This window comes from Sylvia atricapilla, chromosome W (genome assembly GCF_009819655.1).
Source record: "Sylvia atricapilla isolate bSylAtr1 chromosome W, bSylAtr1.pri, whole genome shotgun sequence".
NCBI lineage: Eukaryota > Metazoa > Chordata > Aves > Passeriformes > Sylviidae > Sylvia > Sylvia atricapilla.
The window spans coordinates 15764002-15777994 of NC_089173.1; the positions used below are offsets into that span (position 1 = coordinate 15764002).

General features: G+C 39.9%; 1 protein-coding gene across 1 annotated transcript in view; it reads left to right on the forward strand.

Annotated features, from left to right (window-relative positions):
* Positions 1-13993, forward strand: part of LOC136373455 (connector enhancer of kinase suppressor of ras 2-like) — a 329371-nt gene that overhangs the window by 176718 nt on the left and 138660 nt on the right. The window contains 3 exon segments of the mRNA XM_066338352.1: positions 5078-5280; positions 6547-6634; positions 13756-13797. Coding sequence (XP_066194449.1) covers positions 5078-5280; positions 6547-6634; positions 13756-13797 — 333 coding nt within the window.

Genomic DNA, 13993 nt, shown 5'->3' on the forward strand with positions numbered 1-13993 from the left:
AAACTAGTCTGCTTCAGGTTTTTCAGGAAAAAAAATGGCATTTTCTCCTGTGTCCTGGTTTAGAGCAAATTTGGGAGGAAACCTCTGAATGGGGTTTCTCTGGAGAGCAAATGCAAATGGCCCCTCCCCCCAGCCGGTCCGGGAAAGAATTTCCTCAGAGAAAAGTGAAAAAAACCTATTTATTTAACAAACAAAATGCCCACAAGCATGAGGAATGAAAAAAAATTAAACAATAAAAGCTCTTGCTGATCCGAAGAGAGATGGCAAAACTGAGGAAGTTCTCGCCAGGAGTTAGCTCAGCGCTCTCTCAGTCTTTATCAGTCCAAGTCCCTTCAGTGCTGGAAAATGCCGAGGTCCAGGCCCTGGTGGGCCATGGATGCTAGATCCCAGTCCTTCTTTGGGTTTTCAGTCCAGAGCAGATTTAAACAATCTGAAGAAAAAGGAAAAAAAACAGTCCAGGAAACTTCTTTGCCTCAGCTAGCTAAACTAACTAAAAGGAAAAAAACTTCTCCCTGGCTGCTCTCTGTGTATCCGACGAACACGCAGTCCCGAGGAAGCAGGAAAAAGGAATGTGGAGGAGTGAACACATTTCAAAACAAACTGCGCGCGTCTTCTTTCCCTGCTCACCCTCAGAACCACTCTTAATGGTACAGAACACAACCTACAGCACACATAGAACAGATGATTGGGCATACAGAGGCATCATAGTCACCCCAGGACATCCTGTCAACTGAATTCTACCGTTTCTGACAACAGGCACCCGTTTTCTGTGCTTCAGAAAACCTGATCAAGTGTGAAAGCCCTGGGGGCATCTGTTCCCTCATTACCTCAAATAACTTCAGCCACCAGCACAGCAGTTCAGACCCAACAGGAGAGGGGAACTAGGACAGAGAGTCTGGAAATGGGAAAATCAGAGGGGAAATAGCTGAATTTAAGAGCTGTGTTCTGCAGGCAGCCAGCAGAGTTATGCTTCCACCCAAATCAGCTGCACACCTCACTGAGAAGTGTCACTGCAAGCACAGCTTCATCCTGGCATTTTGCTAATGATATTCTTCCATAATGAGCTTGACTGCCTCTCATCTCACACTTATGTTTAATTTCTGCCTCCTGAAATCCTTCTTCCCAGCTCCTGTCATGGAATGAGGCGTCAGGAATTGCTGAGCTCCAGCCTAAAACACAGGATCAGTCACTGAACAAATCAGATAATCTGTGTAGCTCTTTTGAGTGTGTGCAGGTAATAATGCTGTCAGTGGAGATACAGAAGTTCTTACTGTTTCATCTGTGCTTATATATGAAATAACTTAAATATTTAACAGGTTTTCCAGTCATCTTTTTCTGTGTTCAAGGTGTGCTGTTACTTTGGCACTTTCTGCAGTGTTCCTGTTCAGGCCCCTTTTTCTAAAATGGAGCGTTGGTGACTTTAGGCAACATTCTAGTCTCATTAAGCAGCTTCCTGATCCAGATTTCAGGATAATTTGGCAAATTATGTGGCTGTGTGGTTTTAGACAGACAACATCTGGGGTCGTTTTGGCAGTCAGGATTCATCCTCTAAACTTGTATATCCATTTCCACTAATTGAGTCATTTGATGATGGAACAATCTGAAGCATCATGAAAAAAAAACAGGGAATGGAGCAACCCTTTCTCGTTTGTTTTTCCCTGGTCTTGGTATGAAAAATAATCCTGCCTATGCTAATGGCACCCTCTTGTCCCTTTCAGAGGTTTTCTCTTATTTTTCTGTCTTTCTTTTTAAACCAGAAATTATATCTAGGAATTACAGTGCAAGAAAGAAATCACCTGAATCTCCTACCAGGAGACAGAATTTTTGAGGCTCAGGAGCATAATTTTCATGGCGTGGCTCACAAGAGCAGCACATGTTTAACACAGGGGGAGCAGAATGTGTGGCTGTGAAGGCTGAAGTCTGGCCTGGCAGCTGTGATAATGATTTAGTCTGGCAGCTCTGAGACTCAGTTACACCATGGACATGAGGTGCCTACAGGAATTAGAGATCTAGATTTCATTGCCAGAAACTATAATTCTTTGTCTTCAAACGCATCCACTGAATTATAATTGACACAGTTTAAATTTTGGGGGGTACTCACTTCCTGGCTCTTTTCTCCTCTGCAACAGTCTCCTCCATTCCCCATCACTTTGGTTGCTGACTCTGGAAGCCCAAAAGAAGCCACAACTTCCTTCAGTCCTCTCCTGATATGCTGCCACAGTGGGATTTGGTGGCATCAGAGCATCAGGATGCAGGGATGTAGCCCTGGTTCGTGCCTGGGATGTTTTGGTTTTCTGAAATTCCTTTCCCAGGGAATTTTCTGTAAACAAGAGACATGTTTTTGTAACTGCAAATTTGTTTACATTCTTCTTCTTGATGTCCCTCTGGTCTGACCAATGTGATTGAAGAGGTTGGTCTTTGTTTCACCAATTGAATTGGTCTGTGTAGAATAGTATATAAGGGAGACAAATCCCAAAAATAAAGGAGTCATTTTCAGCGTTCTGAAGTTGGAGACTTTGTGTCGTTGTGGTGTACAACAGTGTCACAGGGTTACTTTTAAGGTTTATTCGTAAGCACATTTTCCCATTTGATAATTGATTACAGTTGTTTGATTTAAAAATTTAAATCTTGGATTTAGTCATGCTTAAATCTAGAACAACCCAATGTCTCTGTCTTCTACAAAGGCATTGATTTAATGTCACTTTCATTATAGTTTTATCTTTTCCCCTTTATTGTGCCCCGCTCAGTCTCAGATAAACCACTAACTTGCACCAGCACTTCGACTGTGCTGAAAAATTTCCTTTCATCTTCTGATTGTCTTTATGGGTATATTTTATCTACATTCTGCTGTATTTTAAATTTTATATTGACACTAATTGAGGTTGTCATTGGCATGTAAGCAATAAACTTCAAGATAAAGCAAAGAACTTGTTCACTAGGTGGATTTCCTCACACACATTTCCTGCTCAGTCCTCTGTGTTTTCCAGTGACTGGAGAAGATCTCTCTGGCTGATTACACTTGCTAAGATCTAAAATACCCTCTGGTATTTATAGATTCAGTGATCAAACTGTGTCCTTTCCTGCTTAACTCCTCTTAAAAGCAAAGTGACAGGTTTCCAGAGCTTTTATGCAATAGCAAGTTTTTGGGAGAGGGTTTTTTTCTGCTTCTTTCCATGGGAATAAGCAACCAAGAGGATCTAGTTTATTATCCTTGTAATGTGTTGCTGAGTGTGCAGAATGAAACCTGTTCTGAGGGGAAACCAGATCCTGCCCAGCTGGTTGAGAGCTGGAAAAGGCATCCCAGTGCATCTACTTAGTCATCATCTTGGCATGAGTGGAAGTCGAGAGGAAAATACAGCAGGGGAGGGAATTCCTTCAGTGCTTTAATAAATTATTAGATGTGATATTAAACAGATGATGCACTAATATCACATACACCTTGCTCTTTAAACTTATCCAAAAGAGAATGACTTTCTTTGGTGACACTGTTGCTAACCGTGCCACATTTGTTCTTGGAAAAAAGTTGAAGAGAGTTTTTTTGTCATCTGTAGCAATTTGGTCTTGAACTGGATGGTCCAGCCCCTGCCACGATATTTTAACTGTGATACAGGCCTAACAATGAAATTAATTCTCTCCCTACCATTTAAGTCTAATTCTTCGCAGTCAGCTAAGGTAGCAAAGTGTTTCATTTCTCATAGATTTCCCTGCAAGCTGGAGGCAAGGTCTTGATTTATTTCTCAGAGTGAACTTTGACAGGGAGAATGGCTGGTAGGGAAGGCACTGTCCCCAGCGCCAGCTGTCAGAGGTCCAAACCACTTCACCAAGTGTTTGTTTGTGCTTTTTTTGCTTTCCATACAACCTCAGTTTATAATCTTGTCATTGGTCAGTATATTTCCCTTTTCTTGAGTTGAAAATTATGATTTCTAGTACAAATATCCATGTTAGCATCTGTCAAGTGTATTCTTTTCAATTCTTTATTCTCTGCTTTGAGGAAGAAGTTTAGGCAAAAATATTAATGTGTGATTTTCCTGATCAGTCATCCTCTAATATAAGCATAGTTGAAATTAACAGTGGGCTATCAATTCAGACTCTGAGAGTTTATTTTGTTTAAATGCTTATTAAATTCTTTCATTTCCTACATCCTGTGAGGGATGCAAGAAATCTGGGTTCAGTTCAGCATGTTTGAGACTTTCTGTGTGAATTTGAGTTATTTAATGGATTTGAACTATCTTTGTGCTTGTTATCTGGGTCTAAGTGGGCAATGGGCCTGGTGATAAAAGGACAGAGACATGGATGAAGGAACATGGATAAAGAGAAAAGGGACCTGTGTTTGGAAACCTTCAGTTAGATTCAACCCTTCTCCCACCATCAGAGCTAGAACAATGGACAAAAATCCACTCAGAACTCCTAAATATGAAAACCCTGTCACTGGCTGGAGTCTCTGAGCCATGAGCAACTGTTCCTATATGTTCTCTGCTCACTCTTCCTTGAGCAGCTGTGGGGAGCAGGAGCCTTTTCTCTGACCTGGTTTGATGTTCCCATGTTCCAATCCACGTGGGACAGCTGCTCTCCAGCAGCAGCAGGGTTCAGGAGAGGCTGTTCCTGTGAAAGCCTCTCAGCAAGGCCGTGTTCCACTTAATTCCTTATACACAGGGCAGGGGAAGGGGATGTTCTGCTCAGGTGAAGGAATTCCAGGTGCTGGGATCCAGTGCAGTGGGACTGTTGCAGACCGAGGTGACAGACACCTGGGGGCCACAGCAGAGAGGGGACACTCCACTCCCTCAGCTCACTTCCTGAGAATGGGACAGACCTGGAGACTCAGCACATGGGATCCTTTTTGCCTTTCCCTCAGGGACGTGGCTGAATCCACGTGAGTTGTGTTAGACTGTGAGTGCCCATGGCAGCAGAGGCTGTGCCCCAGACTGGGTGCATCCCATGTGTCCTAACCCAAATATTCCTGTTTCATCTCAACATGGGTACCCACAACCACCCCATCAGCCAAGGCAATCCAGGATATTTCTCCTCAGTTTGGTTCCTGTAGCTGACCACACAGTATCAATCTTCTTCTTTCCCTCAGAATTATGGTCTGGAGACTGAAAACCTGAGAACACTGTGTCACAAGCTGAATGCCTCAGCCAAAAACCTTCAAAACTTTATAACGGGTAGGAGGAGGAGTGGCCATTACGATGGCAGGGCCTCCAGACGACTGCCAAATGATTTTCTTACCTCTGTAGTTGACCTGATTGGTGCTGCCAAGAACTTACTCGCCTGGCTGGACAGGTAACTAACCATTCCGCAATCCCTTGTGCATGAGAATAATTCTTTGGGGAGTTCTGTATTTGTTCTTTCTTTGCCTCTTATGCTCTTTTATTCTAACATTAAAATGGCAGGTCTGGAATTCTAGCTCTAAATCTTTAGAAATTTGTGTAATATTGGAAGTGAAATTTAGTACCCTTCTCTGTCAGGAGAGTGTTAAAATTTTCTCTAGATACCTCTTGAGATTCTTTCAGTTGGATTTTGTGTAAAATTAATATTTCTGTGCTATTCTCACTGCCACAACTGGTAACATCATCAGAGATTTCAGCATGAAGGACAAGGAAGGAAAACTTGTGGAGTTTGAGCTGTTTTTCAGCCATCAAAAAGACAGAAAAGCTGGAGTTGAGAAAATCAATTAAGAATGTTCAAAATAAATAATAGCACTTGCTTAGTCTGAAAATTAAATGTTCTTATTTATCAGGAGTAGGCTGGATGTGTTAGGTACAGGTGTGATGGGTAATGCTCAACAACCAGCCACTGGTGTTTTACATTTATGAACTGAGAATTTGATTAAAAGTATCTCTGTGACTGTGGCAAGACAGAAACCAAAACATAAAACAGCATTTTTCTTGCTTGGAAAAAACAAACATTAGCTTGTTTTTCTTTGTAATTATAGAAGTGAACAGCTTTATCTGGAATCTGAATGCTCTGGAATGTATAAATATCACCTTAGAAATCACAGTGAATCACTCACCTTTAGAGGATTTGTATAATCCTGATGACATCTTCCTAACCTAATGCCAGCAGTCATATTCTCTCAAGCTATGACCTTGTCAGTTCTTATAAATTCAAACAGGGTCAGATTCAAAGAGAATTTGGAAAGCCTGAAGATAATGAGTGTCCAGGAAGCTGTGACTAAGTAAGCATTACTGTGCTCTCTGAATTAAGGTGCTGATTGTTGCTGAGGAGTGATGTCATACCACAAATGCCATCTTTTTAATAAGCAGTACAAAGAAAATCTGGGCTGCTTATGGTTATTTGAAAGCTCCCATTTCTACTCTTCATAAGAGTGAGAACTTCTGATGTTCTGGCCAAAATCCAGTTTACATCCTGCCCGCATTTTTTCTTGTTTCAAAGGTGTATATTACAAAAGTTGTGCGACTTGCTGCTGGAGATAGAAAAGATTTGGTATTTCTGTGCTGTAGAACTGATCCCTGAATTACATAGATCTGCCTGTAGTGTAAATTGTGGTCCCTAATCCTGCATAAACCTGTCCTTCCCCTGTCCCAGGTCTCCGTTCGTCAGCGTGACAGAATATTCACTGCTGAAAAACAACATTGTTCAACTGTGCCTGGAACTAACAACCATTGTGCAACAGGTAGGAGTGGCCCTCTGCTCTGAGTCCTTTCACATCACTGCTTAAAAACTGCAATAGTAAAAATAACAACAGTGTAGAGGGCAGTTTCCATAGGAAAAAAGAGAACCCGGGAAAAATGCCTTGGGAAACCCCATTCTTAGTACCATAAGTAGAAGGCTGATTGACATGCTCTCTATGCTAATTGTTACTAGAAAGTTCTCAGTTCTCTGTGTTATCATGGGTTGATTTTTGGTGCAAGAATTTTAATATTCTTAATCGCTGTCCCCCATTGGACCTTTCCCTCAGACCGTACCTTAACTCCCCACCCACAGCAGGGTGCATAAGTACGCCTGTCTGCCCCAAAACTCCGCCTTTGGCCTCATGCCTTTTGCCCCTTGTTACTGCTTTGTCCAGTTCAGTCCAATACAGTGGATGCCTTATTGTTTGTTATTTTTGTATTATTAAATTTACTTTTCGGACAACTGGATCGAAGCTGCCTCTCTCCATTAAGTTTCCTCGGGCTGAGTCCCGAGGAAACTCAAAGGAGTCTGATTGTCTGGGCCAGACCTCAGGAAGTTTCACTACAGCTTTAACATCGCCAGAAAAGTTGTTACAGTATTACTTCTCTGTTCTTTCCACACTCATTTTTTGGGAGGGACAAGAAGATTTTTGGACTTTGGGGATCTTCCTGGATAGATTGAAGGATGGTGTGAAGTTAAAAATAATCCACTTTGCCCTTGAGTGAACAATTTCATGTCAGGTGATTTACCACCATGCAAGTGTTAAACAGAAGAATAAAGCCACAGTGGGAAACAGCTTAACTACAGCTAACAGGTTATTCCAGATTAAAATATGAATGATCCAAAATGTTTTGTGGACAAGTTCTTAAAATACATACAAATACATCCAGAACCTGCTCTGTGGCTTTTTCACTGAAAGGAGCACCAGTAGCGTGGAAGATTTTTAGGGATGAACATGAAATATTCTTAACATTAAACCAACTAACTACAGAACAGATAATGATAGTAGTGTTATCATCACTGACACTCATTAGTTAATTGTAATATGGTACAGTCCTCAAGTACATTAAAATAATTTATCTGGTCTTTAGTTCTATATAATATATAGAATCATAGAATATCCTGGGTTGGAAGGGACCCACCAGAATCACCAAGTCCAACTCCTGGCCCTGCACAGACACTCCAAAATCCCACCCTGTGCCTGAGGCCATTGCCCAAACGCTCCTTGAAGTCAGGCTTGGAGCTGTGACTCATATCATATCATATCATATCATATCATATCATATCATATCAATCAGTCTCTGGCAGTGTCAGCCCCTGAAGTAAGACAAGAGGTGACACACAGGTACTGAAAGACTGAGGGTAAATTAGTTTTACAAATATTTACAATGTGCCACTCCCCTTGTGAGCGGATAAAATATTGATGAGACAGAACTGGAATATGTGGAGAGGCCAGAGAACAGGCAGGGCTGTCTTGGAAGGAAGAAAAGGAGAAAGATGAAAGGGCTGAAGGAAGGAAAGCAAGAAGAAAGCTTAGCCCAAGCTCCAGTTTTGTAGGGACTTTAGGCTAGGCCTGTCTCCAATGCAGAGGACTCCCCTGCCTGCCTCTGTCCTGTGCTGCCACAGATTTCCATGCACCCTCCCAGCAGAGCAATCACAGAACTCAATTTCAAATGCTTTTTGGAGCAGTAGTGGAGTAGTAGTTCTGAAAAATTTTTTTCCCCCTCCAATTTTATTTCAGTTCTTGGAGCAAAAAACTAAGGCTGATAAATGTCATTATATTTTACACTATTATCCTTAATTTATAATATTCAGCTTTATTCCTCACAGAAATCTTGTCCTTTATGCATCTTTGCAGCAGAAAGCAAAGATCCTTTTTCTCTTTTTTTAGTTTAGGAATTCCTGTGTCGGCATTTAATTATTTATGTATCTTTATTAAGCTTTCTCTTACAAGGTGCTTATAGCACTAGGCTATTTTTGATTTACAGACTAAGCAAAATGAACTTCTCTACAGTATAAAAAGTCCAGATTCTGATTCTGTCCTTCAGCTGATATTGCACTTTTTTTGTGTGAGTTTGATTTTTCTCTGTGGTCCAGGTGAAAATAGAGTAATTTTGAATTGCTGTCTGCACTTGATGCTGTTGTACACTATAGCAACACAGACTCTGACTTCAGAAGGCTGAAAATGACTCCTTTATTTTTGGGATGTGTCTCCCCTATATACTTTTTTACACAGACCAATTTGATTGGTGACAAGAAGACAAACCTCTTCAATCACATTGGTCGGACCAGAGGGACATCAAGAAGAAGTCCCTCCTGGGGAAAGAATGTAAACAGAGTTTACAGTTACAAAAACATGCTTACAGAAAAATCCCTGAGAAAAAAATTTCAAAAAACCAAAACATCTCAGGCACGAACCAGGGCTACATCCACTTGTGTCATTCATGTCCCAGCTTTTGGCAGATGAAATTCTGTTCTCCTCTGCGAGCAATACTTTGGTTCTTTATTTTTTCCAGTTCTTCAGCTCCAGTCCCAGAGCTGTCCTCCTTTTGACAACTTAAAAACAATCTTTTAGCATAAACTCCAAGTCATTCCAAGATGAAAAATGCGTAGTTAGTTCTTCAGGTTACAAATCAAGTTTTGTCTTTTCTTTATCTTATTGTCAGATCTGGCTTTTTTGATGTCTGTCTATTAAGATAATTTTATGTTATATTAAACTTAGCACCAGAAAGAGCAGATAAAACCAAATCAGTCATAGAGAGACAGCTTTGCTGTCAATAAATCTGAGGAAAATCACCCTTAATGTGTGAAAGCAGAAATGTCTCACCTAAACCAGCACTGCAGGCTCAGTTGTAGGCTGGAATATGAATTGAAAGACATAACTAATAGAAACCTGGGTCTCAGATCCTTTCAAATACTCCGTGTTTTATGAATTATATACATTTTAAATACCTCATTCAGCCAGTGTGAAAGTAGCAGTCAAGGGTACCAATTTGGCACATTAAGTGAGGAATGTCTTTGACATTTTGTGCAAATTGAACACGTTTTGTGTGCACAACTTGCAGCTGCCACTCCAGGTGAATTTTATTAACACAGGACACTACCCTGTAACCATAGTTTAATATAGAAAGTGCTTCTGAATCTTCATGCTCGGATGTCCTGTGTGATCTAAGTGGCATAACCTTAGATCAAATTTATTTTAATGTCTTATTATTATTTACAGACCAGGCAAATGCTATGATGAATACTCATTTACCTTTAAAGAGCATCTGCTCATGCTGGGTAAAAGGAAACCTCTTTCTCCAATTTTAGAGTTTTACAGCTGTCTATTTCTGTTTGGAAACTTTATTCTGTTCAGTTTTCTTAACCCTTTTGATCACCTTCACTAAGCTACTGTAAAAGGATTATGTCATGCACACAGCTGCAGAAACATCCTGATTTTGAGGTGCAATGTCCCATCAAAATGTGTTTATAACAATACGCAAAAAAGCGCATTCGAACAGGGTATTGAGATGTTCGAGCTCTCTGCTGACTTCACTTTGAGTTACAGCTCAGTTTCAAGGCACACTCACTGTCCTGCCTGCTCTGAAATGGAATCCACCAAAATAACTGAACTAAATTTGGGTTTGATCATGCACCAAGGCTGTCCTGAGGGAGAGACAACTGGAGGAACTGGGGAAGAATAGGTTTGGATTTTTGTTCATAAAATGCAGACATTGGTTAATTTTTCATTGAGTAGGAGGAGTTTCCCAGTCCTAGTGGCAGATGGGATTCTAATTTTCCCTCATTAGGTCAAAGATGTTTAAATCTGAGGTAGATGCTTTTGATACACTCATTGACCTGCAAGAACAAACTTTCAAAAAAAGTGTCTCTGTCTTACCAAAGGATGTTGGCACAACTCAGCCTAACTTTTTCCAACAAAAGCCAAACAAAATGTTACTTGTTGTCCCCTTTTTTACTGTCTAATTAACCTCACTGAGATAAATTCAGACACCTTATAATGGATTTTTGCCCTAATTTTTAGCCAAATACTGCATTTAGATGAAGCATGGCTTTTCTTGTTTTTTAAAGCCATCTAGTCTGCACTGCAATGGATAGTAATTGTTTCTTAGTAACTTTTGTTACCTGGTGTAAATTTTAAATTAGCCTCCCCTGAGAAGGTGATTGGACCAGACAACCTCCAGAGGCCCCTGAATTATCCTGTGATTCAGCAGCTACCATGCAAAACCTGGATGTTATTTTCAGTTTGAACTTTGCAGACTTCAGCTTTCAGCCCCTCTATCTTATTTTGCTTGCATTTGCTAAAGAACATTTCATCAAACATCTGCTCACTCTTTTCTAAAAATACACTCTGATCAAGTCTCTACCTTCGAACCAAGTAAAATGAGTCAGTTCTGTGCATTTGCCATTGTATATTTCCCTAATTCCAGAGTGATGTCTTTCTTTTGAATGTCTAAATTTCAGAAGTATTTCATTTTATGCATGCAGCAATGTATTTTGAAATATCACTTTGTCATATCCACCACGCAAAGACTGCTGTAGAACTTTCCTGTGTGTTGTGGTGGGAAATGCTCCTTTGTAGGGTCTCAGTTTCTTTTCAGTAGTTGACTTAGCTCATGCTGTTTTATAGAACTTTGTTAATGAACTAAATATTTTACATTTTCTTATGTGTTAGTTAACAAGAACTTGCCATAAAACATTCTTTATGGTATCTGCAAAATTTTTGTGATACCTGCATTTTTTCCTTCTTTCTGAATTAGAAATTGCAATTTTGACTAGAGCATGGGTGAGCACAAGTCCCACTGACCTTTTCTCTTTATGAACATGCAGAGGAGCAGTTTCACTTTATCAGAGACAAAGGTGTGCTGCACCTTTCAATTTTGGATGTTCAGGACAGTGCAGTCCTTGCTTGGTTTGCAACACTGCTGCTGTGACTGGTTTTGTAATTCCTGGGTTTATCCTTTTACAGAGGGGAAATAGAACACAGCTACTAATTTAAAGGTTATTTTAAACTTTAAGAACAATTATTTTTATCATGTCATCTTGCTACTGGAGAATGTAGAAAGAATGTGACTGTAACTATTATTTATTTTCTAAGAAAAATAGATCAACATCCTATAAATGGTAGTCCTGGAAGATTATTTTTTAATGAGATTCCTAGTGCATTGCTATGTATCAGAGAAAAATAAATCAGAAGAATATTGTGACCTACATATCTTAATATTTTAGTAAAACACTAAGTGCTTTTAATGTCTCAGTTAAACTAGTCTGATGTATTTTTAAAAAAATTCAATATGCATCTATTTTGGAAGAAATCCCAAAGCCATTAACATTTTTCATGCTAATGTAATCTTGAATGTGCAACATAAGTACAGCTAACATTAATTCTGCTCTACAAAACAGTAAAATTTCAGTTTTACTATACATAAGTCTTCTACTCTTTGACCTGAAGTAATTAAGTTTGTTCAGAGGGAGGTTCATATTGTATTTCTAGCACAGAAATTAAAGGAATAATTTAAATAGGAACATTAGCTCAGAAGTCAAGCTGGAAGCCCTGCTGTGATCATTTTGTTCTCTTGGTATATAGAGGGTTAAAAGGAGATGGTGGATGAGCTGTTTGAAGTGTGCAAAACTTGTAAGAAAAACTGCCTTGGGCATTGCCAGTCAAACTGACTGATTAAATTCTTTTTTGTGCTCTAGAAAATAACAGTATGAATACAGAGAGAACATCAAAGGGATACTTGACCATGAAATGCTAATCTAAGTTCTTTGTTGCTTGGCACTCCCAGTCTTCTGATTTTGACTTTCTTATTCTGTAGCAATATTCTTTAAACTGTAGTCACTTAGAAATTAATTTCTCCACGGGAGCAGCAATCCTCCAAAATAAATATTAGCCTTCAGAGCTGAGGGAGGGGCAGTTCCTTAGGCTGACAGTTTGGAGCAGTTGCCTCAGAGGGGCTCGGGGAAAAAAATCCTCAAAGACACACCCAAGGGACAAGGTTTGGGAGCTGGATGGGAACAGCCAAGGGTTTGGGCTGCTGGAAAAGGGGAGCAGAGACCTCCAGAGAGTGTCCCAGACCAAACTCAGTGTTCAGGGTACAGGGAATAAGGGGGTTGGAATTGTTTCATGGAAGATCTGAAGCAATTAACTCATTGCTAATATATTAATATCCAGTAAAATGAGGAAATCTTGAGAACTATAGAGAATATTAAGCTGCTTGAAGGGATATCACAGAATGTTCTGAGTTGGAAGGGACTCACTTAACAAGTCCAACTCCTAAGCCCATTCAGGGATAAAACCCTCAGCCTTGGTGTTGCCATCACCAGGCTCCGACCAACTGAGGGAATCTTAAGTTACTTGAAGGGACCTCTCAGGTATTACCAGCAAGTTAAATTTTACTTGAACGCTTATTCAAGGAAAAAATACTAAATGAAGAAGACAGGTTTTTAAATTATCCCATATCTTGCTCTGTAGAAAGCCTTTTCCAATGTGGAATAGCACTTAGAGAAGGATTTAACAATTTCCCAACATAATAAGGGGAGAGGGAGCCAGGCTGGGGGCTGAGGCCTGGCCCAGGGCTACCCTCAGAGGGAACCAAGACTTGGGAAGACCCTGTTCTAATCTCACTCTGCTTGGAAGAGATATTTTCTGTATTTCCTTTTTTATTTTATGTTTTAGCAGAACATAACCTGAGATTTGGAGTGGCAGGACGAGGTAGGGCAGAGCTGCAGGGGATGGTTCAAATCCCTTTGCCATGGCTGTGTCACAATTTCCAGAGGGTCACACTGAGGGAACTTTCAAACATTAATAAGTAATAGCAGCAGGAGATCCCTTTTAGCGATTTGTACAGTTTGTATTATTAAAGAAAAACAATATTTTAACCCCTGTAATAGCACTAAAGCAAAAAGCAAGGTAAGGGTGACACTGAAATTATGGAGTGTAAGATTGATTATTCTTAAAATGGTAGCTAAAATAGGAAAATGACTGCTCCAAAAGTAGCAAGTTTTAAAGTTCATCAGGAATATGTAAGAGATTGTTAACAGCACAAACCCTTATTTCATTTCTCAATAGTAAATTTAATGTGGTATTCATTTGATAGGTTTTCTTCTGTTTTACCACAGGACTGTACAGTGTATGAAACAGAAAATAAAATTCTTCATGTGGTAAGTAATTCTGCTTTGGTATTCATTATTTTTACCCCACATGATACAGTTTAACACGTGGCCAGAGTGTTATGAGCTACGTGTAAATGTATCAATCTCTGAGGGTCCAGCCCTTGCAGATTGGCTTAAAATAATTTTAGCGAGACTGCTCTTCAGAGGTGTTTTGTAGTAAAATGTTTAATAAGTGAAAAATAAC